Source organism: Chelonoidis abingdonii, chromosome 4, assembly GCF_003597395.2.
Source record: "Chelonoidis abingdonii isolate Lonesome George chromosome 4, CheloAbing_2.0, whole genome shotgun sequence".
NCBI lineage: Eukaryota > Metazoa > Chordata > Testudines > Testudinidae > Chelonoidis > Chelonoidis abingdonii.
In genome coordinates, this window is record NC_133772.1 from 8742190 (window position 1) to 8769562 (window position 27373).

General features: G+C 42.8%; 1 protein-coding gene and 1 long non-coding RNA gene across 5 annotated transcripts in view; one reads left to right on the top strand and one right to left on the bottom strand.

Annotated features, from left to right (window-relative positions):
- The first annotated feature begins 266 nt into the window (after positions 1–266).
- Positions 267–27373, top strand: part of TRIM33 (tripartite motif containing 33) — a 54173-nt gene continuing 27066 nt past the window's right edge. For 2 of the 4 annotated variants that reach the window (XM_075064818.1, XM_032766635.2), the window contains exons 1-5: positions 6108–6227; positions 9063–9195; positions 20646–20762; positions 21525–21639; positions 26912–27058. In XM_075064818.1, coding sequence (XP_074920919.1) covers positions 6197–6227; positions 9063–9195; positions 20646–20762; positions 21525–21639; positions 26912–27058 — 543 coding nt within the window. In that variant the 5' untranslated portion in view covers positions 6108–6196. Of the gene's footprint in view, positions 354–5769; positions 5889–6079; positions 6228–9062; positions 9196–9970; positions 10080–20645; positions 20763–21524; positions 21640–26911; positions 27059–27373 lie in introns of those variants that run through there. The other 2 variants (XM_075064817.1, XM_032766636.2) reach the window with 2 other exon arrangements.
- Positions 13130–14510, bottom strand: LOC142046724 (uncharacterized). Its single transcript, XR_012655698.1, has 2 exons — positions 14407–14510; positions 13130–13756 (listed from the first exon to the last, which is right to left on the bottom strand). It is a non-coding gene; the product is annotated as an uncharacterized LOC142046724 (long non-coding RNA).

Genomic DNA, 27373 nt, shown 5'->3' on the forward strand with positions numbered 1-27373 from the left:
TCTAGGTCTTGTCACTCACAGGTGCCTCCTTGACCAAACAGTTTTAGGGGCATATTTTCCCAACCTTCTTCCTTCATGATTGCCTTCTGCCCATATCAGTGTGTTAGGGGAATTACTTCTCCTATTGGGGTCACTTGGCCCTTGTTAGGAACTTGTCACAAGGGATCTGGGAGTTTCTCTTCTCCCTCTGTTGCAGGCTTTGGAAACACTCTCTCTCCTGGTGCCATGACAGGGAGGAGTGGCTCATGATGCAAGAAGATGGCAAGTGAAACCTATCTCCATTTGAGTGTGGTTGACAGTGCCAGGCAGGCTTTCCCTACCTGCTGGATTGGTGACTCAGACCAAATGTTCAGGTAAGAAGTTATTCCTGCTCCTTGATTAGATCAGACTTAGCTAGGGTTACAGGAGAGAAACAAGAACCACTATTATCTGTGGTACTAATTTACATAGCAGCTGTATGGTTTTGTGTAAGTCCAGGATTAGAGAGACTCAACCCAGCTGACCCTGGGTTAGAGAACCCAGGGCTTTAGGGTCTACACTGATTGTTAACTCTACGTTAACGAATTTTCGAACCTGTGTTCGAACCAGGGGTTCTGGCATCCACACTGCAGCACGCAGACCCAAGTCAAACCAGTCAGATCCCAAACTACCTAGTGGCCTCCCTCAGTGTGGCTGCTCTAGCTGTTTGACCGTGATGCACTGCAGGAAAACATCACTGACCACCCTGCACGTTACAGGAAGTTTGAACAGCTGCTAACACATTGTGCCAAGCACTCAGTTCCGTCTGTGATGGTTATAGCATCAGCAGCTAGTTTGAGTCTGATATGTCTGTGTTCTGCTCCATCATAAGCTCTGTTAGGTGCCTTGCGTGGATCGGAAAACGCCACCAAAATGTCCACCAGCACCTCAGGGAAACGGCCTGTTTCCTGACAGGAGAGAAAGTTGCCTCCTGTTGGAATACTGAAAAGGAAAACCTCCTTGTGTTCTTCTGGCTTTGTGATTAAAACATTGAACCATAGATAGCTTAAGTACTAAAATATGCTTGTTTTTCTGTTAATTTGGTTATGTATTGTGGAAGTTTTGATGGTAGTGACCAGTGCCTCCTGTTTTTTCTTTTCTATAAAATTAACACCATTTCCACATTTTTCTTATACAGAAAGCTTATCAACGACGTTTGGGAGAATGGAACTTGGAGTCTTAATAGTTAAGATAACACATAGATTTACTGCTAGATATGTATTCTGACTGGAAGAATGTGGGACAGAGCCTGATGCATCTTGCATAATATTGCACAGGATATAAGAAAACCACTATTGAAAATAATGAAATCTGAAACACGAAAACGACATTTAATGTGGAGGCTGAGAAGATAAAAACCTTTTTTAGAAGGACTCTGTAATCCACTGAGTATACGATTGCACTCTTACTCTGGCTCTAATGAACGTAATCAGGAGTATAAATCTAGTGTTTCAAGGAAAATTCTGATATATCTTCCATACCCATTATTTTGTTGGCACTACATATGCAGTCACGTCTTTGCTTGTTCTACAAGGTCCTTCTTGTGATGTGAAATTGTAACTTGTTGTTTCTTCCTTCTTTCATAGGTGGTAAGTTTTTTGTCTCTTTTTTAAAATATTGGCTTTCTGCAGGTCACCCTAAAAATGGTGTGAAAATAGATTTTTTTCACATGGGACCTCAAGAAGTATTTGGCTCTTTATGTGAAAAATCCTTGAAGTACAACTGTTTTGAGTCTTGCGATATCACCCTAACCAAGATTACACATTTTTAGTTGGCTAAATCCTCTAGAAACATTTGATGCTTGTTTATTCCCCCCTCATTTAATTTTCACAGTCAGAACCAGCGGCTGTTTTTCAAGAAGTGTATTAAAGTGGTGGGACCTGACTACAGAAAGATCAGAGATTTGAGACCTCTGGTTTTATTAGTTTTCCTTCCACTGTCTTGTGATGAGTCTTGGAGAACTGTAGTAAAACCGAGGAGGGATATGTGATCTGTTTCAGTTTGTCAAGGGGATGGTGTTCCACTGAGAATGCTTGTAGTGGTAATTGTTTAGCGAAGCCATTTTTTTGCTCTGTATATCTAGACTCTTGGTTTAAGTATCTTTTTGGAATTCTCACATAGCTGTCCATAATTAACTTAGCTTTTAGTATGAAGAAAATATCAAGGCTCTCCTCACCTTGGAGACTTCATTATATAAATAAGTGAACACTTGTGCACTTAGACAATATGAAACCATTGGTTATTTCTGCAAATCTAACCCTTGCAACAGTCCTGAGTTTGGGTTGATGCGAGATCTTGTCATCCTCGATTATTTCCCCAGAATAAATTCAGTTGCATGTTTGCATAATCACAGCTGTACATATAAAATGAGGGGGTCTAAATTAGTTATCACTCAAGAAAGAGATCTTGGAGTCATTGTGGATAGTTCTCTGAAAACATCCACTCCATGTGCAATGGTAGTCAAAAAAGCGAACAAAATGTTAGAATCATTAAGAAAGGGATAGATAATAGGACAGAAAATATCACATTGCCTCTATATAAATCCATGGTACTCCTTCATCTTGAATACTGTGTGCAGATGTGGTCGCCCCATCTCAAAGAAAGATATGTTGGAATTGGAAAAGGGTCAGAAAAGGGCAACAAAAATGATTAGGGGTGTGGAATGGCTTCTGTGTGAGGAGAGATTAATAAGACTGAGACTTTTCTGCTTGGGAAAGAGACGACTACAGGGTGGGATTTGATAGAGGTCTATAAAATCATGACTGATGTGGAGAAAGTAAATAAGGAAGTGTTATTTACTTTTCATAATACAAGAACTAGGGGTCATCAAATAAAATTAATAGGCAGCAGATTTAAAACAGACAAAAGGAAGAATTTTTCTCACAATGCACAGTCAACTTGTGGAACTCTTTGCCAGATGATATTGTGAAGGCCAAGGTTACAAGAGTGTTCAAAACAGAACTGGATAGGTCCATCAGTGACTATTAGCCAGGATAGGCAGGGATGGTGTCCCTAGCCTCTGTTCACCAGAAGCTGGGAATCCGTGACAGGGCATAGATTACTTGATGACCTGTTCTGTTTGTGCCCTCTGGGGGACTTGGCATTGACCACTGTCAGAAGACAGAATACTGGGCTAGTTGGACCTTTGGTCTGATCCAGTATGGCCATTCTTATGTACGTCAAGAATTCTGAGGCAGTGACCATTAATTCTAGACTAATCTGAAAGCTAGTCCCTCAAAAGGTAGATATAATAAAGTAAATTCATAGATTTCTAGGCCAGAAATGGGGGGCGGAGGGGCATTGTGGATATTCTGTTTTGACCTTCTGTAAGGCATGGACCATCGAACTTCCCCAAAATAATTCTTTGAGCATAACTTTTAGAAAAACCATCCAATCTTGATTTAAAAATCATGAGTGATAAAGAATCCACCACGACCCTTGGTAAATTGTTCCAATGGTTAATGTGGTTTGATGTTTGGCTGCATGTGTGTTTTCTCCCTGTGTGCTGCCCCAGCTCTGCACAGACAGCTGGCACAGCAGACTTAGAGCGAACCGCCCAATGACCACAAGATCTGTTAAGGTACGAAGGCACCAGGCCAGATTTATTGTCGACAAATCATGGTAATAGCACCTGGCAGGCTCTACGAGGGTGCTAAGACATATGCACTTGACAGTGGATGCAACTCTGTTCATGGCAGGACTTTCCATTCGCCACTCAGCTGGACAAAGATATTCCCTCTGAGATGCTTCTTTATACCCTGATCCAAACAAGTTAGTACTGCCCTCTGATATGGCTAGTTTTTACCCATCACCTTGTACATGGTGGTTCTATCAAAACGTCTCTATTACGTACTGTCATGTTGAGCTGATCTTTTAGGAGGGGTCAGTGTGTTCCTGTTATCCTTGTGGAATGTTTTTGTACCATCCTTGATATCTGGATGTGTTTGTGTTAGTACTATGTGCTTAGCACTTCTTACGAATGTGTATTTCTGCAGTATTAGCCCTGTTCTCGCCAGATTTTGTGGGAAGGGCCTGCCTCATACCAGGCCTCTGATACAAGGGCTTATGTCTCAGGCTCTCTTCTTACTACATTCCCCTGCTTTTCGTCTTTCATGGGGAGAATGTTTACCCATTTATTTATTAACCAGTTTATTAAATATTGCTGTTAGTGTTGATACCCAGACACTGAACAAGATTGTTCTGAATAACATGTGCCTTACTCAGGATGAAGTGTTACTGATCCCAAAGTGTTACTGCTACTACCAGTGAATTTGTTTACCCAGTTTGTAGTTACCATGTAACTTACGTTTTTTTTTTTTTAACCGATTGGGGGTTTGGTTTGTTTGGCCTTTATGTTGTTTGCTTCCATTTGCTTGTTGATATTTATTTGTGTGTTGGCTAAATGGTTTAGCAATGTTATGCACATTGTAAATGGTGTACAACAATACAATCAGAATTGCTAGAAATAGGTCATGCTAGAAAACATCCCTTCTTGAAGTTGGTGGAGTGTTGTAATGCCCTACCAAATTCCTGAAAACAGGAAATTACTAATGTGACATCAGATTACCTAGCTACATTCCCTTTTAGTTTAAATTCTGTATCTTCCAAAACCTTGCTTCCAAGTGCTTGGGCTTCTAGGTTTCGTTCTTGATGTCTTTGTGCTGTGGCAGTGACATAACTGATCTCCACTGAAATAGCAACATCATCTTTTCCTGAAGTTCCCAGCTCTGTTGTTAAATATCAGTTTGCTCACTTAAATATACAGGATATTTCATCTGAAAATTCTTCCATCTAAAACATGAAATAAAAATATTTAATTTAACTCTGAGGCATGACTATCCAAAATGTCAATGCTTTATTCCAGTAGTAACATTAAGCTTATGTAGGGGACACCTTTAGTCTGCTCTGAGATTTCTTTTCTTTTTCTGGTAGTTTCATTGCAGTTCATATTAATTCATAGTGTAGAACGTAGCAAGGCTTATACAGCTAGGGTAATGGCTGACTTTTGTGCTGTTAAGGAAAACACTGGTTTGGGGCTTAAAAATGAAAAGATTTTGAGACTATCCCCGGGGTATTCTGGTAAATCTTAATGGAAGCATGTGATTGAGGTTCCGTTGCCTGCAATATTGCAACCAGGAATGGTCTGCTGGAGTACATAGTAGGCATTTAAAATCCTTAATATAGTGTGGAATAGTTGTATCCATATGACAAGAATTCAGATTGGAGAATATGGGGTCAAAGTCACTTGGTCTTAAGGCTCCTTTGACATTTAAATTTGCGTAATGAATCTGAGGTGTAGGGAAGGGATGCGATGAGTAAAATAGTTAACCTTGCTTAGAGAGAAAAACCCATGTAGCCAAGACCAAGTCATTTAACTAAATGATGTACTATACTTGGATCTTGTTGGGCAAGTCTCTGAATGATTGCATCACAATTCATACCAGCTGGGCTTGGCCCCCTAAAGGGAGGAAAGTCTTTAGTGGTGTTTGGTCCTTCGGTCTAAAGTTTTGGCCGAAACTTCACCATGTTTGGCCCAGTGTGGGTTTGTTAGGGTGTTGATATTAATCCCAGAGTCTGGTTTTCACTTAGTCAATCACGTTAAGCACTCAGAAGATGGTTTTCTTTGTTCATTCTGGTCACTTGTCTTTTAAACCCACTTGATTCTGGCACATTGACTGTTATAAATTTAACTTTCATCGTTTTATTTCTTGAAACCAAGGAAATGTAAAACATTTCTTTTGTGTGTTGCAGTTGGTGTGATCCGGTGTCCAATATGCCGCCAGGAGTGCAGACAGATAGACCTGGTGGATAACTACTTTGTGAAGGACACTTCAGAAGCACCAAGTAGCTCTGATGAGAAATCAGAACAGGTATGTCTTTCTGCTTTTCTTACTGCCAGTTAGGTACTGTTTGGTGTATGTACATCTTGTAAGTATATGTGATTGAGCATCTAAAGAAATGAACACTTTTACTGGACTTTATTTACATGCATATTAAAGCCCCACAGGGAAATTGAATCTTTGTAAGTAACTATGTTGACTTGTTTTGTTCCTGGTTTTAGGTGTGCACTAGTTGTGAAGATAATGCTAGTGCTGTGGGCTTTTGTGTGGAATGTGGGGAATGGCTGTGCAAGACATGCATAGAAGCACATCAGCGAGTAAAATTTACTAAAGATCATATGATCAGAAAAAAAGAGGATGTCTCCTCAGGTAAGTTTGCTGATCTTTTGCCCAATCCTACCTGTAGCCTAGGAATAAAAACTATTTGGAGGTTTCTGGTGTGGGTGAGCGCATGTGCCCATACAAACCAAGAGAGGAAGGATGAGTTGTATGTACTTATCCTTAGCCTGCTTCTTCCCTGGAAGGTTTTTGAGAAAGGTAGGGGCAAGCCAACATGCAGTCAGTGAGCCTTGAAAGTGGAAGAAACTTATACATGTTAAATGAATTAAAATGGCTTGGTCTGGTAATACTTAATACTGTTAAAAGGGTTTGTGAAGGAAATGCATAAGTATAGAACAGAAAAACAGGGCAAGGCTTCTATTTTTGTTTGGGTTTGGTTTTTTTTAAAAAGCATGAGAGGTGCACCATCTTAATCAACAGAACTGACGTGTGTATTCTGAATCATACCAGATTACCTTAGTGACAAATGTATTAACTTCTGCAGAGCTAGGACAGATATGGGAGCGTCAACTGGGTTCTGTTTTGGCTTAAGTATCAGTACAATTACTAAGTTCCAGTTGCAGAACCTTTCTGGTTCTCTCATTGCTAGTAACAGAGCCAAACTACATTTCAGGATTCTAGGATGTATTTTCAAGGCTGATAGTTTAAAAAGGGGGTTGGAGGAGTGTAAAACAGATGTCAACTCGTCTGGTGGAGAGGACTGGAATACACCTTTAATTATGGTCTGTGGACCAGGACTATGAAGTTTGTCATACTGTACCACCCTTTATATGCAGCAGGGCTCCCACAGGAGGTTTACATAAAGATTGGGCATAGAATATGGCCCTTGTACAGTATGCCAAGTTACTGTTGCATCAGTATCACTAAGTGGGGATGCAACTGGTAGCACACTTTCAGGACCATCACTGTTTCTGCTTAGTATCTTCACCAGTTACATATGCAATTAGACAGTTTCCTGGTACTACTGCACTAACTGAGTGCACAAATTTGATGTGAAATTGCACATCTAAAGTATTGATGACAATTTAAGGACCACGTTTCTCATTAGGCTTTGCAGCTCATAACCTACTGAAATAAATGGGGACAGGTCACTTCCTCTTAGAACTGTTTTCAGGGTATGTAAAACTACTGCATTTTCATTTGGAAGGTTTTCTTTGCCAACAAGGGACAAAAGATATTTAAACTGAAGCTTAGATTCTGCAGAAGCTGTCTGTCATGTCGGCTGGTCAAATTATGACAGACTGATGTTCTGTTCACAATAGTGATATCAAGTAAGTTGAGAGTATGTAACTAGTAACCTCGTGATGGCAGTTTTGATCCCCTTTCAGTGTAGTTGCACTTTAAGTGCTTTCCAGGAACTCCTGGTCTATGCCAAAACTGTATTATTAATGACTTATAATGCTTAATATTAATGAAAATTGGTTTGATTAGTTCAAAAACTTGTAGTTCTAGCAGCAAAATTAAACTTTAAGAGGCTTTTTGATTTCTGCCTTAAATTTGACATCATTTACTAATTCATAAGATCTTACACTGGTAAATTTTCAACTTCTGAATCTGACTAGGTGGCAGTGTGTCCAGGTAAAGCCACAACAGCATAGCTACCTAAAAAAATGACATTCTTAATGTAACACCTACAAATATCATGACTTTGTCAGGATGGCAATACAGCCAGATTTACCCTTCAACACTTTGCTGCAAATGTAGAGTGTTAGAAAATATCACTTCCATATTTAGGACTGTTTTAATACAGTCATCGTTCCCTAGAAACCGAGCCACATAGTGATTCTTAGTGATGTTATCAGCTGTGGTGAGTTATTTACTCTTCATGTACACCTCTACCCCAATATAATGCTACCTGATATAACACAAATTCGGACATAATGCGGTAAACCAGTGCTCCAGGTGTGGCGGGGCTGCACACTCTGTTGGATCAAAGCAAGTTTGATATAGCATGGTTTCACCTATAATGCAGTAAGATTTTTTTGGCTCCCGACGACAGCGTTATATTGGGGTAGAGGTGTACTTGGAAGAAATTATCTGTTATGTTTGTGATGGTTTGTTAGACCATGTGAAATATATCTTCAATACTTTAAAATTTCTTTAGTGGAAGACCCAACTTTATATTCATGTGTGCTGTCTCTCCTTACAATAACTGGCATCATGTAACAAGCTTCAGACAGTACTTGAGGATACAAGGAAACTTTCACTTACTACTTCTCTTTAATCCTTATCTGCTTCATCTTCCCAAGACTGCTTTTCCTCCACAAGTGTCTTCAAAGGGGTCATTGGGCAATTTGGAATCTCAGAATTTTTTTGCCTTTTATCCTTTATTTGCTTGTGTGTAAATTTCTATTATCCAGACCAACTGCAGCTCAGATAACTAGATGTTGACCAAAATGAAATTCCCTAGTAGTAGTGGTGGTGGTGCTGGTTACTTTGACATTTAGTTTCCCCATTAAATGTGATTTACTTCTATTTTGTCAGGGTTTTAAAGAGGTAATTTAGAAGATCTGTGGGTTCTTGACAATTCAAAAATTTGAGAGGTGTTTGAACCTTCAGATGATGATGAGGGTGAAATGACTTGTGGCTTTATAGTCAAACAAAACAGCTTGATTTGAGGTTTTTTAAGGCAGGGAAGGGAAAGCAATCCCCAGCTTTTTTTGCTTAAAAGTAACACACCTGGAACTACTGACACTGTAAATTGTTTAATAAATACATATTTCCAGTAATATGCACTGACTTACCTGAGAATAGGTTTATAATTATCCTTGCCTGACTTCTTAAGTCTTACCCAGCATGGCAGTTAGGGATTTTTTTCTTCAAACTTTATTTTAAAATGCAAAAATGGTTTGTTTTTAAAAACAGAGGCCGTGGGAGCATCCGGTCAACGTCCTGTTTTCTGTCCTGTACACAAACAAGAACAGTTAAAACTTTTCTGTGAAACATGTGACAGACTGACATGCAGAGACTGTCAGTTATTGGAACACAAAGAACACAGGTACCGTTATTAACATGTCTTACCTTCTTGGTGCATTTTCTCAGAGCAGGGGGAAGTGAAATTAATTTCAAGCATTTTGTAATTAAATATTGCTGTATTTATTGTTCATTAGACTGGAATGCTCTTTTGGTGAGAGGAACTCTCTAGGCCTCCTTTAAGGTCCTGAGTTCTACAGGTGAGTTTGGTTAGAAGTATAAATTAATATTTTAGTCTCATCCTCATCTGTGGTGGATACTTATAACAGTCACATAATGCTACATGGCTGGCTGCCTGCTTACGTCTAGTATAGCAAAGGGTCCTGTGATTTGTAAGGGTTGTGCATTGGTAGAGCTATGTGGGACATCTAGGACTGGATTCAGAGAACTGCTGGTCAGGGCTTGAGGTGAAGGTGTAAACTTGCCTGGCACTTGGTGGAGCTGCCATTTTAAGTTGTACACAAATGAAATATAATAAAACATAAAACTGGCACAAGCCTTGATTTAAAAAAGTGGTGCTTGAATGAATGGAGGCTATAGTAGTGAACGATGGGTGAGGTAGTAATTTTCTGGAAAGGTCACGTTTTAATATGATACATACTGTATAACTTTTAGGCTAAATCACAAAGCTTATATATAAGATTTGCATCATGGATGAATGTACTTGCCTAATACAGTGGGCTGAAGTCTGATCCACTTGCCTTGGTGTGTTGCTTGTCTGAAACGTATCTGATTCCAACTGAAAATGGTCAGGCTGGTAACATATAAAGAATGTAAGTTTTCCTCTCCTTTTGTATTAGTCTTAAGAAATTATCTGATCCACTGGAGAGAAGGAGCTGTTGAAGAGCATAAAGTCTTTGAAGTCTTATGGTTGTGCAGTGATTTGAATGATGCTGTTTGGGAATTTTGGTAAGTAGTTATGCAGTGGTGTAGTAAGGATTCTAATGTGCAAATATATATTTCAAGTAATCAACTATAGAAATAAAACTCTGCACGTTGGGAGCTTTAGCAGACCATTGCAGAACTGCTTACTGCAATCTGTCTCCAGACAGCACTTCTCTGTAAAGATGCTCTTTCAGTTTATTTGGACGATGGTTTGAAACAGCTGATCTACCCGTTTTTAGTTCCTTTCCAGCACGGTCAATGACTTTATAGAACATTAAAGCAGCTTAACAGAGAAAACTTAACTTCTTTAACGTCTAACAGTTACTGACAGTTTCATAATGTAAGCAATCTTGGCCCAATTTTTTTTCATACTATTTGATTGTAAATAGCCTCAAAATACAATTACCAAGAATATTGACGTCTAGGATTTGTTGATGAGCTTTTGCTTGGTAGCCTATTTTACATTTCCACCTGTTGTGCACTTGACACTAACTGATTAACGATCCGTAAATAGACACATCTTGTTTTACAGTGTATTCTCTTCCATAAGACTTCACTAATAACCTGCTTTCAGGTGCCATTAAATAGAAACTTTTATTTAAAACCTCTCTTCTGGGTGCAGCTGTAGATTACAGATGGGCAAGATGTCTGCCTCTATTTTAAAATAAAACTGGGATTTTGTTTATGGAGCTCTGTAAAATGTTTAAGTAAAATCATGTCAGATGAACACATACAGTTTTTAATCTCCTGCTTATTCCTCACCTGAAATCCTAATCCTCTGAGACACAAGAGCCTGTTGAATCACTATCTGAATAGCCACAGGGCACACTGTTCAGACTCCAGAGAACTTTGAGGGTAGGAGCTTTTGGGGAAGCTGTAGAAAGCTGAGATTGTCTTGTGGCAATAGGCTGACATGGACTAGTTGGTTTAGGTTCCTTCCACCCAAATATTAGAAATTAGAGTAAAATCCAGTAAAAACAGCAGTGATGTGCCAAAAGCTTAGCAATAAATAAATTTAGTAAAATTTCTTTTTTGCCAAAGGTGATTCTCTTAATCTTTTTATCAGAGACACTGCATGAGAACAGACAGAAAGTTCCATGCAGATTGAGTGATTTTTTTGGTATCTGTGGGCCTTTAATACATATTTCAGGATTTGTAAGGTTCTTTTCCTTCTATATGGAAAGTGACATTGTTATGCTGATTTGGAGGGAGGAGCCTCTTTTAATTCAAACCTGTCCATTGTTAGTTCAAAGTGGATAGCATTTGCCAATACAAGAACTAAATATACTGGTCTAAGGGTATGGCTACACTTGCAGCTGTACAGCGCTGGGAGTTACAGCTGTCTTCGTACAGCTGTGCAGGGAAAGCGCTGCAGTGTGGCCACACTGACAGCTACCAGCGCTGCAGTGTGGCAGTATTTGCAGCGCTGTTCGGAGTGGTGCATTATGGGCAGCTATCCCACAGATCACTTCGTCCCATTTTGGCGCCGTGGATTGTGGGAAGGGGATGGAAGGGTGCGGGTCATTCTGCTTCCTGTCCCAATGCCCCATGATGCATCGCTTCACTTCCCAGCAGTCACAGTTTTTCCGTCCACGTTTGTGGACTGTGGATCGTGACTCTCCCAACGGTTTCTGTGCAGCGCGATTTCTGTGGGAAATGGAGCCCGAGCTGCTGAGGAGTATGCTGATGAGTCTCACCAGCACATCACGTTTGGCAGTTGAGCTATTCCTTAAGCTCCAAAGTGACAGTGAGGAGTCTGACAATGATATCGAGTCGCCTCCAAAGTGACAGTGAGGAGTCTGACAATGATATCGAGTCGCCTGACGCGTTTGACACTAAATTGCTTGTGGCAGTAACAGACATGCTCAGCACCATGGAACGCTGCTTTTGGGCTCAGGAAACAAGCACTGAGTGGTGGGATCACATCGTCATGGAAGTCTGGGATGACAAGCAGTGGCTGCAGAACTTTTGGATGAGAAAAGCTACTTTCATGGGACTGTGTGTGAGCTCGCCCCCACCCTGCGGCGCAAGGACACGAGATTGAGAGCTGCCCTGCCAGTGGAGAAGCGGGTGGCTATTGCAATCTGGAAGCTGGCAACTCCAGACAGCTACCGATCGTCGCGAAACCAGTTTGGAGTGGGAAAGTCGACCGTTGGAATCGTGTTGATGCAAGTTTGCAGGGCCATTAATCGCATCCTGCTAAGAAGAACCGTGACTCTGGGGAACGTGCAGGACATTGTGGATGGCTTTGCACAAATGGGTTTCCCTAACTGTGGAGGGGCGATAGATGGGACGCATATTCCTATTCTGGCACCACCCCACCTAGCATCCGAGTACATTAATCGGAAGGGGTATTTCTCTATGGTTCTCCAGGCGCTTGTGGATCACCGTGGGCGTTTCATTGACATTAACACAGGCTGGCCTGGAAAGGTGCATGATGCACGCATCTTTCGGAACAGTGGCCTGTTCAGGAAGCTGCAGGCTGGGACTTTTTTCCCAGACCGGAAGATCACAGTAGGGGACGTCGAAATGCCCATTGTGATCCTTGGAGACCCCGCTTACCCGTTAATGCCTTGGCTCATGAAACCGTATACAGGGAAGCTTGACAGGAGCAAGGACCGGTTCAACTACAGGCTGAGCCGGTGCCGAATGACTGTGGAGTGTGCTTTTGGCCATTTAAAAGGGCGCTGGATCTCTCTGTATGGGAAGCTAGACTTGGGGGAAAGCAGCATCCCTGCGGTTATATCCGCGTGCTGTACCCTCCATAATATTTGTGAAGGGAAGGGTGAAACATTCAGTCAGGAATGGACCTCCGAGGTTCAACGCCTGGAGGCTGAATTTGCACAGCCAGAGAGCAGGGCTACTAGAGAGGCCCAGCACAGGGCTACAAGGATTAGGGATGCCTTGAGGGAGGAATTTGAGGCTGAAAACCAACAGTAATGTTTGGTGCCTTGCACGGGAGTGAAGTGCAGTGGTTACAATGTTAGTAGGAATCTGTTTTCCTAAAATGATTTGCAGTGCCTGTTTCTTTCCTGGGCTACGGTATCTTTCACTTTCTGCAATAATAAAGACTGTTTTCAAAGCCAAGAATTCATTTATTGAAAAGAAAATAACTTTCTTGACAGACACACAACATTTTGGGAACCTAAAAGGGCAGGGGGTGGGGTGGTGAACTGTACAGTCACAGGTTTGAATATGTCCTGTCTGGAGTGCTGTGCAATGACTGCTGCACTTCAGGATGAAAATACTGCATGGTGATGGGGGTTGAGTGCAGAGGGTAAGGGTCGTAGTTCTCAGGGCTGGTTGGTGAACGTACAGGTGTTGGGGGCAGCTGGTGGTGGTAAGAACCTGGATGCTGGGGAAGGGGGTTTGGAGCTGACATTGGGGCACAAGGGAAAGAGCTTTGGGATGGGGGGGGGCGGGTGCACGGTAGTGCTCTGCCTGCATGGCTACGAGTGACTGGATAGAGTCCGCTTGGCGCGCCAGGATGCTTATCAGCTGCTTTGTGCTTTTTCTTAGCCCGCTGCGTTTCTCTGGCGGATCCTGCTTTCCCTTTCCCTCCAGTCCTGCAGTTTTTTACTCTCTCTGGCAGAGTGATCCATAACTGCTTTCAGCATGTCTTCTTTGCTTTTTCGCGGCTTCTTCCTGAGGTTTTGTAGCCTTGAGCAGTTGATGATACGGGCAGTCGAGAGTCAAGGACACTTTTGTGAAAGGCAAAAATGGCAACAGTTAACAGAGGCAGCATTGTTTATAATCTCACCCAGACAGTTATTCCCACAACAGTGAAGGAGTTTACAGTCTTCACTTTAAGCATAATTTTCCCATACCAAACAGAGCGCACATAACCCACAGGAGCCACGAAATGGTGAGTAAGGGGGACTGATTGCTTCAGGGCTGTACTGCAGGGTTTCTGTGCGTTGGGGAAAGCAAACTGCTGCAGGGGGCATCTACACTGAACACTCTCCCAACATTTTCCACAGGAGTTAATCCTGGAAGATATCTCGCTGCTGTGGGTCACCTGGGAAGAGCGGGAGGTCTTTCTACAGCAATGCGGATTCCGCCCTGGCCCCTATGCAGCTTGCCTGTGTGCAGCAATGGTCCCCCCACCCCTCGCGGCACAGTGGCGTGGACGCATTAGCCTGACTGGACAAGGACCACAGTGGCTCTCCCTATAAACTTGCGCAAGCGCATTGCCCACGCTCTGGCTGAAAACTTTGAAGAGATTACCGAGGCGATTACCGCGACGTGATAGACACATCAATGGGCTATTCCACATCTAGGCATGCATGCATGCAGCCCTAACCCCCCCTCCTCCCGAAAATATTTCCATCCTGAAAATAAAGCCGCTTACCGGGAACCCGCTCCTCTGCTTGTCCTTCACCAAGTACCGGCTGCTGCGACTGGCTACCTTCCTCCTGGCTTGAGAAGAGCTCCTGGCTGCATGCCTCCTGGGACTCCGGGTGTCTCCCCCACCCAGTACCCTCACTCTCGGTTTCTCTCCCCTCCTCCTCCTCCTCCCCTCCCCTCCCGCTCTGAAGTGTCCATCGTGGTCCTCGGGATTGGCAGTGGGGTCACCCCAAGTATCGCGTCCAGCTCTTTGTAAAAATGGCAGGTCGTGGGGGGGCAGCACCAGAGCGGCGGTTTCCCTCGCGGGCTTTGCAATAGGCACTCCGCAGCTCCTTCACTTTAACCCTGCACTGCACCGCGTCCCGGTCATGGCCCTTTCCAGCATGGCCCTTGATATCTGCCCATAAGGTATCGTAATTCCTATGGCTGGAGCGCAGCTATGACTGCACAGCTTCCTCACTCCAAACACTGACGAGGTCCAGCAACTCGCCATTGCTCCATGCTGGGGCTCGTTTGGCGCGTGGAGGCATGGTCACCTGGAAAGATTCATTGATTGCACTCCGCACCTGGCTGAGCAAACAGGAAAGGGATTTTTAAAATACCCGGGGCATTTAAAGGACAGGTCACCTGAGGCCAGGGCAGTAGAGTGCGAACTGATGAGCAGAGTGGCTGAACAGGCATTCTGGGATACCTCCGAATACCTCTGGAGGCCAATTACAGCGCTTTTGGTGGCCATACTGGCGGAGCAGTGCTGCAATCGTTATACCCCAGGCCAGGGAGATGCAGCGCTGTATGTGCCTTGCACGTATGGACTGTGAGTAAGTTGCAGCGCTGTAAACCCACCACCAGTGCTGCAACTCTTCAGTGTAGCCAAGCCCTTAAGTAGCACACTTCTTACTGTGGTTTACTGCACAAACGCAGACAGAAGGAGTTGAAGCAAGAAATGAGGTTTGTGCATACTTTAAACACTAGATGCAGACATTTTTCTGAATTGGTTAGACAGATCAGTTGCCCTTCTAGATTTCAAATGAGGCTCATTTACCCTTTTAATGGTAGTCTTTGAGCAGAATATAAATTACTTTTGTTCCATCACTAGAGCTCCCTGACCTCTTGAAGAGTGCTGTAACTGCCTCTAGTGAGGGAGGGGAGACGCATATTCTGGGGTTCCCTTGGTTAGGTTTCCTAATGCTGTTACTAAGCTGCACTTCAAAAGCTTGGGATTTATATCCAGCTAAGCCACAATAGAAGTAGCAAGTGACCCTCTGTCCTGTTTTATACTGTGAAGTTAGGTTGAGTAAGTAGCCTTGCATTGACCTATTTGTGGCTGTATTGATGCTCAAATTTGTCTCTGGCTGACATATTTTCCTTGGTAAAATGATGCAACAAAACCACCTCCCTGAATGGCATAGAGCTATGGTCTGTGAGTGTGGACTCTGCATGGTCTGTGTTGGCCCTAACAGACTCCAGCAGCTGTCTCACAGTGCTCTGTTCCCTACAACAATGACTGCAGTGGTCACAAGGTTAAACTCCACTGCCCAGGGATCACAGAGGCTGGAAGGCATACCCTTTATGCTCACCTGGGTCGTGGTGAAATACTTTTTCCTGATTTCCCCCCTTGATGAGCATACCTAGCGGTTCACCATTGTGTGGACCTGACCATGCCAGCTCTGTGCAGACAGACAGGTACTAGAAACTCTCCTGTCTGGAGTAGACAGGAAGTAATGGCTCTCTTGGTTCTGTGGGGCGAAGATGCTGTGCAAGAACAGCTGTGGATGAACCACAGAAACCTGGACGTCCTACAAACAGACTGCACTGGGGATGCAGGCAGAGAGGTACAACAAGGATCTGCAGCAATGCCATGTAAAAAGTGAAGGGAGTGCAACAATACATCTGATGCTGTGCCTCAGACCTGCCACTTCTACAACCAACTACATATCATACTTGGCAGAGACCTCACCAGCACCCCGCCAGTCACTGTGGATACCTTGGAGGAGCCTGACACAGAGACCCCTGCCGTGAACAGCGAAGAGTAGAATGAAGAGACAGTGTGGGACTCCAGCCATGCCATGAGCCTGGACCAGTTTGAGACTGTATCACAGTCTGGCCAGTCAAGTGCAGATGAGCCTGATGAAAAGGAAGGGGACTTGGAAAAGTGTGTGCATGCCTCCTTCCTTAAAATGTTTGTTATAGATGGCTTTTGGCCCACCCCCTAGTTAACAAGACAAAGGTATCAACTTTTCATTGTTTTGCTTGTATGAAAAGAGGTAGATTTGGCATGTGACTATCATTCTCTATATTTGGTTAGCTGGGATATGTAGAAGACTTTGTTTAGGTACATAGGGATGTCCTTTGTATCCTCCTAAGAGATCTCAGTGGAACTTTCATGGAAATGGTCTGCAGTCCTCTCCTGAAGGTTTCTAGTGATGACTCCCTTGTTTCTTCCTCCATGGTAGTATGCTTTCCCATGCTACCTGTGGTGAGTTTGATTGGCACCATTGCAGTAAACAGGCTAACAGCACGTGAGCCCAGCAGCTTCGGGACGCCAGTAGCAACTGTGTTCTCTGTGCCTTTGTGACCCTCAGCTGTGAAATATTTGCTAAAATCACCACCACTTGTGGAAAATAGTACCAATATTCAGTGCTGTTGCCCTGTACTTATACCCATGGAATAGGGATTGAAATTTTATAGCTTCATGCAACAGGAAATCCTTCCACCCCCTCACCCCCTTGTCTCTAGAAGGCCATACTCACAATGGCCAGGGCTGGAAAGCAAAGCATTGTTGGGGCACTCTGAAGCCAAAGTGTCAATAAATGTCTTATTAAAAATGCTTATGATAAGGGATGGGAGTTGGGAAACTTCTCTCCCTTTCCCTTGTGACTGTAAATCCAATGACACAACTGTCTGTTTTTATCAGTAGTTGCTGCCATTGGGGCCTTGAGGGGTGCCCCTCCACACCCATAGAACACCTCACCTGAGTGGGGTGGAGAAAAAAGTCTAGGAGTGATACACTCTGGGAGAACCTGCAGGCCAGTACTGCACTGAGCCATGAACAAAGGACTTGGAGCAATATGACCAAGAGCATGAAGAAAGATTGAGAGGACAAGGAAAAAGGCCTAGGAGTCCCAGCAGGAAAAGGAACAGGAAATGCACCAGAACATAATGGGTATGTTTACACTACAAGTAAACACCTCTGGCTGGCCTGGGTCAGTTGACTCAGGCTATGGGGCTGGTTAATTGCTGTGTAGACATTGAGGCTTGGGCATTGGCCAGCCACAGGTGTTTAACTGCAGTGTAGACATACCCAGTGGGTCTTTTCAGGCAGCAAACCCAAATGCTGCAGATCCTGCTTGACCTACATGTCCAAAAATACCTAGCTGTCCACCCTTTGCAGTCTGTGGAGAACTCCATTATCACTGCTTCCTACATAACACGTGGCATCACAGGGCCTGTCATTACCCTTATCACTCCACGCCGGGGGATAGCATGGAAAATCACAGCTCCACATACACTGACCTGTGAGGGCCCCAGCTAGTGTGCGTGTAGCCACAGTGGGTTACATTTGTTTACTCAAATGAACGTAAATGTTTACTACTTCTATAATTTTAAATTTTCACTCTGTTATGTTAAAAACTTGTATACCACTGCTGCTTGCTTTGGGGTTTTTTTGCATATTGATTTTCTGTATTGCTTTTTCTACTGAATAAATTTTTGAAGAATCAAATGATCTTTATTCCAAACAAATATTGCAGAATGCATATCAGTTGTCAAAACACACCAAGCATCACGTAATTCATGGCTTCAGGAAAATACAGTCAAATTTATCAATGTATAGTAAGTACTACACAGTTCTGAGCAGCACCCAAAGTATTTACCACTTTGCCTCACAGCTATTACGCAAGACACAACAAGCAGCTATAACCATTGGGATATTTTTCTCACCAATATCCAATCTAGTGAGCAAATCATCCAGTGTCCCTTCAGTCTACCATTCTGCACCTGCTGAGCCAGTAGTTTAATCTTTCCTTTGGTGGTGTCTGAGTGGTTGATGTATAACTTCATAAGCTGAGGGAGCAAGGGATAGACTGGGTTTCATTTCAGTAGTGCCAATGATAGTCTGTTGGCTGGGAAAGAAAGTCCCTGCTTATAGCTTTCTGAACAGTCCTGTGTTCTTATGAATGCAAGCATCATGCACCTTCCCTGACCAGCCCACAGTGAAATCATTGAAGTGTCCATGATGATCCAATAACGCTTGCAGGACTATGGAACAGTAGCCTTTTCTGTTGATGTACCTGTGGCACGATGGGCTGGTGCCAAAATAAGGATATTCCAGCTCTCTCTCACCCCAGTGCAGTTCGGGAACCCCCTTGCTGCGAATCCATCCACTGTGTCTTGCACATTACCAAGAGTCACAGTTCTGCATAACAGGAGACGATTAACGGCCCTACACAGTTGTATGAAAATATCTCCCACTGTGGGTTTTCAATTCCAGAATGGCTTCCTACTGACTAGTAGCAATTCAGCGCTGCAAGTTTCCAACATGCAATTTACCACTCACTTCTCCACTGTCAGTGCAGTTATTCTTGTGTCCCAGGCCTGGGGCAAGTCTGGTGTGTAAATCCAGGAATGTCACCTTTTGCATCTGAATGTTACGCAGCCACTGCTTGTCATCCTAAATCTGCATTACAATGTAATCCCACCAGTCTGGGCTCGTTTCTCAGGTCCAGACAAGATATTCCCACCATCTGCAGCAGCTCCCTGAAAGCCATCAACAGCCTTGTATTGTTTCTCGCTGTGTCCCTCAGCAAATTGTCCTTGAAGAAAATCTTGTGTTCTGGAAGTTGCAGCACTTTCTTAAGGTCTGGAAAGACAGGAGAATCATGCATCCTGTGTTTGCGGGATTCATGAGGCTAGCTCTGTGGTTCCCATGCTTCTGTCAGAGGTTGCGGACACGGAAAAGGGCCATGTGGGTTCATGTGATTTTTTTTAAAAAAAAAACCCCAAAAATTATAGGCTATATGGATGGCTTTATGGAGTGGAGAAAGTTGCATGCTGGGAACTTGACCCCTAGCTCTTGAGATCCCTGGGCACAAGTGCTTGCTGTCCCACAAAACATGCAAAAATGTCCCCAAAGGTATTGCATTGTAGGGCAGCGTGTAGCACACTGGGATACCTCGTGGTATATTGTATTTTACATCAACCCCAAGCGCTCTTGATGAGTACATGCAGCACCAATGCAAACAGCTAAGTGTGCATGCACCCAAGCGATACACAAACTTGTCAGCCAATGTTTGTAGTGTAGACTTGGTCTTAGTAATGGGACTCATTAAGCAGAATCATGGAGGGTTTTGAGGAAGATTCCTTACTAGCTTGGACACCTGATTGGAAAAGATTACAAAATCTTGAAAGTATTTCTTATTCTCCTTGCCAGTCTTAAATGTTCTGCTTTTTCTGTTGTCTCTTTTACCTTGCCGTGCTCTGCACTAAGTAGTGAAGCATCCCTAGTTTCATCCCCTGTCTGCTACTATAGCTGCTTGTACTCTTTTCTGGTAATACTAAGTGAAAGTGTTTTAAAAGTGGTGTCTGTTCAGTCAGAAAGATTTGGTGGGTGGGGAGTTGTGAAGTAAAAAGATTCAGAAAAACCAAACAATAAAGCTGTTAGAATGTAACAACTTTAAATTTACAGTACTGTTACTGAATATGAATGACAGTGTAAAAGGTGAAATTACATGTCTTAGGCGGAAGTCTCTTCTAGCAGTCAGTATATCTTTAAGTTTTGACTGGTCTTTATGCACTGTGCATGTTGTCCATACATATGTTTTCTTAGTAAAAGAAAATAACTTACATTTATTTCCCACATAATAGACTTTTAAAGGAGTTTTTTCAGATATTGACAAACGATAAAATGGTTTATTGTGAGCTTTATTCTGTGGTGTCCCCTTTACAGTAATATCCTGAAGCATATTATCTTGTGAACAGTAGTGTTTCTCATCTCCCAATGTATAGAAAATTTAAAATCGCGCACAAATGACTTCTAAGGATTCTCTTTCCTTGGGAGTTTTATTGTGCCATTATCAGAAGTGTTGTAAATTGAACAGGTTTTGTCTTAAATCACTACTTACCAGTAATTCTGCTATAATTTGTCACGCTTTTACTGGCAAATACAGATTTAAATCCATACTGAGAAGTTTTAGTTTCTATGCACTGTTCCACAGTAATTGGTATCCTGTTTTGTGGCTTGGAAAGGTACCAGTTTTTGGAGGAAGCTTTTCAGAATCAGAAGGGTGCAATTGAGAATCTGTTGGCCAAACTTCTTGAAAAGAAGAATTATGTTAATTTTGCAGCTAATCAAGTGCAGAATAGGTAAGTACCTACAAATAATATTCAGGCATTGATATTTCATTGTGAATTTACTAAAGCCTATTGCTCATACTTTTGTAAGCTCCTAATTCAGTGGTTTAAATTCTAGTTGGTCCCTATGTCAGTTATACTGGATTTATAGTTGGAATGCTTTATACTTTATTATGCTTGTCCATGACACACACTATTGAAACTACATACACTATTGCAACTGCATAAAAGATGATCTTTTATGGAACTGCTCGTGCTATCAAAGGTGTGGCATGGTTTATTATAGAGTAAAATAACTTATGCTGCTCTGGTCTTTGTCAGTGAGAACTCTGTGGTGGGTAACAGACGTACTGGCCATACAGTTTAATATACGCATCTTTCAGATTAGAAAAGACGAGCTGGAGTTATTAAAATAAGAAACTAGAAGCAGAGAATTAATACTTCACACTAATTCAAGCAAAACATGAAAGAGCAGTTAAACATAAAAAGGTGGACAGAAAAGTCAAATCGTTAAGTTATCAAATCAGGGTGAGACTTTGTGTAAACTTTCTCCTTTATTTGCCAAGAATTAAATTCTAGATGGTTTATCTGTAGCACTGGATTAGCAACTTTTTATTTGTTAGGTAGAAATAACTAAGCCATACAATTCTGCGTTTATCAAATAACTTTAAAAAGACAAATTGCTTCTTTACTTTTTATGTGAGAAAAATTACTATGTAGTATTTGGAGGCATAGTATAAAGTGATTGCCTGATGATACATTTCTCTTTTTTAGGATAAAAGAAGTAAATGAAACTAACAAACGAGTAGAACAGGAAATCAAAGTGGCTATTTTCACCCTCATCAATGAAATCAATAAAAAGGGAAAATCTCTGTTACAGCAGCTTGAGGTACAGTTAAGAACAAACAAACAAAAATCAGTTCACAAACTAGCTGTTTCAAACACCTATTGAGAACTTGCATTCCATACTTGAGTGAGGAGTTTATTCTGTGCAGACACAGGTGTTTCAGTGGTATGCCACTCAAGTGTGATATGCTTGGAGTTCAGTCTCCTGTGATCTTTTTGTTGATCTAAAATGCTACGGCTTTCTTAACTTGTACATCTGTGTTGTATAGCCCCATTAATAAATGTCTGGAAAAAACTCTCTCTGACCCAAAATGCCTTGTTCCTACCCTAAAACATGCTACTTCTGAAGTCTGTAAACTCTAGTCCTTTTTAAAGAGGATAATGTGTACAGACTATGGAATTAACATGACTCATAATATCACTGCTTATCTGCTTGCTTTTTTCACTTCCTCTCCCAATGCCTTATCTAGGAGTCACTCTCTTTAGAATGTCAACTCTTAGAGGCAGGCATCTGCCTTAGTTTTTTGTCTGAAACACTTAATTGGTGCTGTATAAATGGCAAATATTTGCCAATCTATTTGCTCTGCAGTTTGTGAGAGTTATCACAGTCAGAACTGGATTCTCCCCTCACTCTACTCTTGGGAGGTAGCTCAGAAGACTTCTAAAGACATCCTCCTTGCTTGAGGCTATCCTTCCCTACTTAACCTAACTTGAGCTTGTCAATATACCTCTGAGCGTACAGTCTGTGGTTGGGACTGAAATTGTTCTCACTCCGTAAGGCAGTAGCTGAATGTGGCTGAAATGTGATTCGTGTGTGGTCATAAATCTCCTTGTCTCCACCAGGAAAGCTTCTCACTTCAGCTTCAGAAATCCTATGTATGACAGAGTGCACTGCTCTCCATTAAGCTGTCTCATAGATGTGGCTTGTTACATACTTTTAAAATGCGTGTGCTGACAAAAGGCTGTTTAAAAGACACCAATAAATGTCTCAATAAATTGTAATTAAAATTTACCAGCCCAAGCCAGGACCTACTCGTCTACTCTACAGCTGTGTCGGCAAATGAATATTTTTCACTCAGGGAACTGTTTTGGGAGCAGAGAGATGCACAAGGAAGGGAGAGAGACTAAAAGTAGGATTCTGCAAGGCTACATTGTGTAACAAGCGCATACTGCTACTTTGTACTTCAGTAGAGGTCTTCATATCAGATTATGTACCCTTGGAGTTGTGAAAGTCATGCTTCAGAATTGACACTGTAATTCCTAGTAACTAAAAGAGCTGAGACATTCCAAATAACGGATTCAGAAATCTGGTAGTATAGGTGTTGCATATTTTTACATAAATGTGTAAAGCACCAATCTTAAATTACGTAGTTTAATTAAACTCTTAAAGCATGTGATGCCTTTATAGAATCATAAATATAGAAGTGGAAGGGACCTCAAGTTTTTCCTAATATCTAATCCAAATCTCCTTTGCCGCAAATTAAGTCAATTGCTTCTTGTCCTACCTTCTGTAGACATGTAAAACAATTGACCACAGTCCTTTGTAATAACCCACCCTGTTATCAGGTGCTCCTGTATCCCCCATCCTCATTCTTTCCTCAAGACTAAACACACGCATCTAAACATTTTTATCATTTTTTGTTTCTCTTCTCTGGACTCTCTGATTTTGTCCACGTCTTTCTTAAGATGCAGTGCCTAAAACTGAATACAGTACTCCAGCTGAGGCCTCAGCAGTACTGAGCAGAATGGGACAGTTGCCTCCCATGTCTTACATGTGACACTCCTGTTGTCAAACCCCAAAATTTAGCCTTTTTTGTAACTGCATCACATTGATTCATTCAGTTTGCGATCCACTATCGTCTTTAGCAGTATTTTTACCTATTAGTTATTCCCCATTTTATATTTGTGTATTTGATTTTTCCTTCCTAGTGAAGTACTTAGCAGTTGTCTGTTGAATTTCATCTAGTTGCTCTTTGACCAGTTCTCCAATTCATCAAGATCATTTTGAATTCTAATTCTGTCCTCCAGAGTGTTAGCAACCTCTTGTAGCTTGGTGTCATCTGCAGACTTTAGAAGCATATTCTCCACCCCATTATCCAAGTTGTTAATGACAACACTGAATAGGACCAGACCCAGAGAAGACCTACTAGATATGTCCTCCCAGTTTGACAGCAAACCATTGATAATTTATTCTTTGAGTACAGTTTTTCAATGTTTTTCACCTCCACCCTTAAAGTAATTTCATCTAGACAACATTTCCCTAATTTGCTTATGAAAATTTCACTTTGGACTGTCTGAAAAGCCTTACTAAAGTCAAAGTGTATAACGTCGACCACTTCTTCCCATCCACTAGGCCAGTAAACCGGTCAAAGAAGGAAATTAGGTTGGTTTACCATGATTTTGTTCTTAACAAAATCCATGTTGGCTGTTGATCGCCTTGTTATTCTCTAGGTCCTTAAAATTGATTAACAGTTTGTCCCAGTATCTTTCCAGGTATTAGGCTTGACTGGTCCTCTTGTTCCCTATAATTCCCTTCTCCAGTTCTCTAGAACTTCACCTAATGGTTGTGAGACTGCTTCAGATGGCTCCTTAAGTAGTGTTTGTACTAATTTAAATGTAATAGGCCCAAAAACTCAAAAGATTTTAAGATGACCCCTGAAACTGTCCAGCATTAAGCAGTTTTAAATGAAGTTTGAGATTTGATACACAGAGATTTCAGCCTGCTTAGCACTGTGGCAAAATCCTTTTTAACCTTTTATTAAAGATACAGAAAAGCAAAACAGTTCTAGCGTTTGAAATGTAACATATCAAATAAGGCTTTCATTTTAACAGCATTCCTCATTCCCTTTCCCTTCAGCCCTTTTGGAAGGAAAAAAGGGGAAATGAAAACAGCAAAGATTATTAGGCTGTTTAGGGCATTGCTTTTAGCTGCCCCTTTCTGGTCACAGGCTCAACAGCAGTGTAGCAAAATGTACAGCCTTGGCTGGCTGAGCCAGACTCTTAATAGACAGAAGAAAAAAGGAGAGAGAAGAGAGAGAAGAAGTAAGACCAGGAAAGGAAAGGACACATTAGAAATAAGGGGGAGGCAGTCTCTCATACCCTTCTGCCCCTATACAACGCGGTCCTTGGGAGACAAAAAAAAATCTCACTGCATTATAGGTGAGACCGTGTTATATCAAACTTGCTTTGCACCCCCCCTTCCGTATTTCTTGACTGCCCCCTCCAGAGACCCCCATCCTTAATCACCCCCAGACCCCACCCCCTACCCAACCCCCGTCTCCTGACTGCTCCAATCCCTATCCACCACCCACTTTCCACAGACAGGAACTCATCAGCAGTGGGAAGCGGAGCAGCCCAGCCCCAGCCCTCTCCACTCCGCCACCTCCTAGCCATGGCACTTCACTTCCTGCTGCCGGTAGGTGCGGGGAGGTTGGGGAAAGGATGCCCCTCTGCACTCACCTGCGGAGGTAAGCGGAGTGACGTGGCCCTAGCCCACTCTGCTTTCCTTGCCCTGGCCCCAGCCATGTCGCTGGGGGGTGGCTGGGGAAGGGTCCTGCACTCACCTGCCCGGCGGGAATCGGAGGGCCGCGTCGCTCTGCTTCCTGCTGCAGGTGAGTGCGGAGGGTGTCCTTTCCCCACCTTCCCCACACTCACCAGCGGTGGGAAGCGGAGCAGCCCAGCCCCAGCCAGCTGCATTCTGCCAGCTCCCAGCCGTGGGGCTCCACTTCCCGCCGGGCAGGTGAGTGCAGGACCTTTCCCCAGCAGTGTCTCGGCGACATGGCTGGGGCAAGGGAAGCAGAGCAGGCTGCTCCCGGCCCCCCGCTAATCCACCGGGCTACTCTGGGACTGCGGGCCCCCAAAAGTGTCTTCCCACAGCTCTTGCCCCCCCAGACCCTGTGGGAGGGAGCCCTTGACCAGCCCCGAGACCCTCTGCCCCTTATTAAACCCCTCGGCCCCAGCCTGGCCCGGCACCCTTAACACGCTAAACAGAGCTTTACCGCCTTGTATGTGAACCTGCCTTATATCGGGTCGCGTTATATTGAGGTAGAGGTGTACTAGGTGGTGGTCAGGATTTAACCAGAGCCAGTGGAGGTGACAGTATCATCTGGCTCCCGTTCTCTGGCCCATTCTGATCAGAATGATGAAGGCAGAACAATGTTGCACTGGATTCCGGGGTCCCAAAAGACGACAGACGGGTCAGCCATGATGGTGAAGCTCACTCCTTCCCCTTTCAGTCAGTCAGTGTTTCGGTAGCCTGTGTCTATCTGAATTTTCCCCCAAAGTCTCTTGCTTTTTTTTAAGAACCCCGGAAGGGAGTGATGGGTGGAATAGCCCACCCCTCATTATTTTGTTCACCGGTTAGGCCTAATTTCTGACACACAAATTTTGGTCCATTAATTTCCTGTCCCACACTTGTATTGTTTGCCAGGCATAATCTTAACACAGACCTTGTATTCTATCAGTAGGCCTTTTTGTTTGAACTAATTTAGTTTTTTGCCCATTTTCCCATCAACATTTATTATTATAGGTTATAGTGACATTTTATAAACGTTCTCCTAGTTTTTACAGTTGAGCTCACAATTAGGGTAAAATTTTTAGGCCCAGTTAGCACAACGGTACCCTGTGATGAATTTAATTAGGCCCTGCTTACATGAATACATCTAACTTATCGTAATACTCTTATCTGTTTTCTGGATTCTGGCTTGTATTCCTTCTCCTTTGTTAATAGTAGTAGTGACTTGAGGCTGGGACTGTGTGCTGTCGTTATGGGGGAGCCTCTGCCCTATGTGGTGCTGAAATAGGCTCCTGGGGCCATTTGTTGCTTCTGGGGGTGAGGGTTATTGGAACTGGGGGGAGTCCTGCCTTGTTCTCTTTCCCATTCCTCCCCCAATCACTACTGTACAGCTGCTCTGGCTGTAGCTTGGCTGGCTGCTCCCTGGGTTCCCAGTATAACAAGTGCTTTGGTGATAGCATGCTACCAAAATGTTACTGATAACCCAGGGAACAAAGAGGAAATGACAGTTTGCAGTGGTTCATAACTCTGCTAAACTCAAATGGAATTTCGTGGGACCTAAAACGTTCTTCTCTAACCTCAGGGCTTTTTCTCTCCTGAATTTTGAACAGCTGCTGCGAAGAATTGGCAGCGTTAACACGTTCCTTTACGAAAGATTCTTGAAGTACTAAGTAACTTAATGATGTCAGTGGCAGCTCCTCCTATAATGTATATTGTTTTTAATTGTGTGTATTAGAATTTTGATATTAATATAGATGTTTTTTAAAACTAATAACCTGATTGAGCTTCTGTTTCTTCGTAGACTGTGACAAAGGAAAGACAGATGAAGCTAATACAACAGCAGAGTGACATCACAGGGCTTTCGCGGCAGGTGAAGCATGTGATGAACTTTACCAACTGGGCCATTGCAAGTGGTAGTAGCACTGCATTGCTATACAGCAAGCGGCTGGTAAGGAAACGTGCCCCTTCCAGAATTTAGAGTAGAATATAGCAAAAATTTTGGGATCTTAATATGTTTGTGCCTCCAGCCTTGACAGAAGAGAACTTTATGGTCAAAAGAATTTTCAAGACATGGTTTAGTTTCTCCAGACCACTTACAAGGAAAGGAGAGCCAGTTAATCACACTCCATCTAAAACTGTTGGCTTCATGATTTAATAGTACTAAAAACAGGTTTGCCAGCACACTGACCTCTGTCTCTTTGCTGAAAGAGTTAGGCGGGGATAGTTGTGTGATTGTTTCTTTTGTAGAACTTTGTGCCATCAG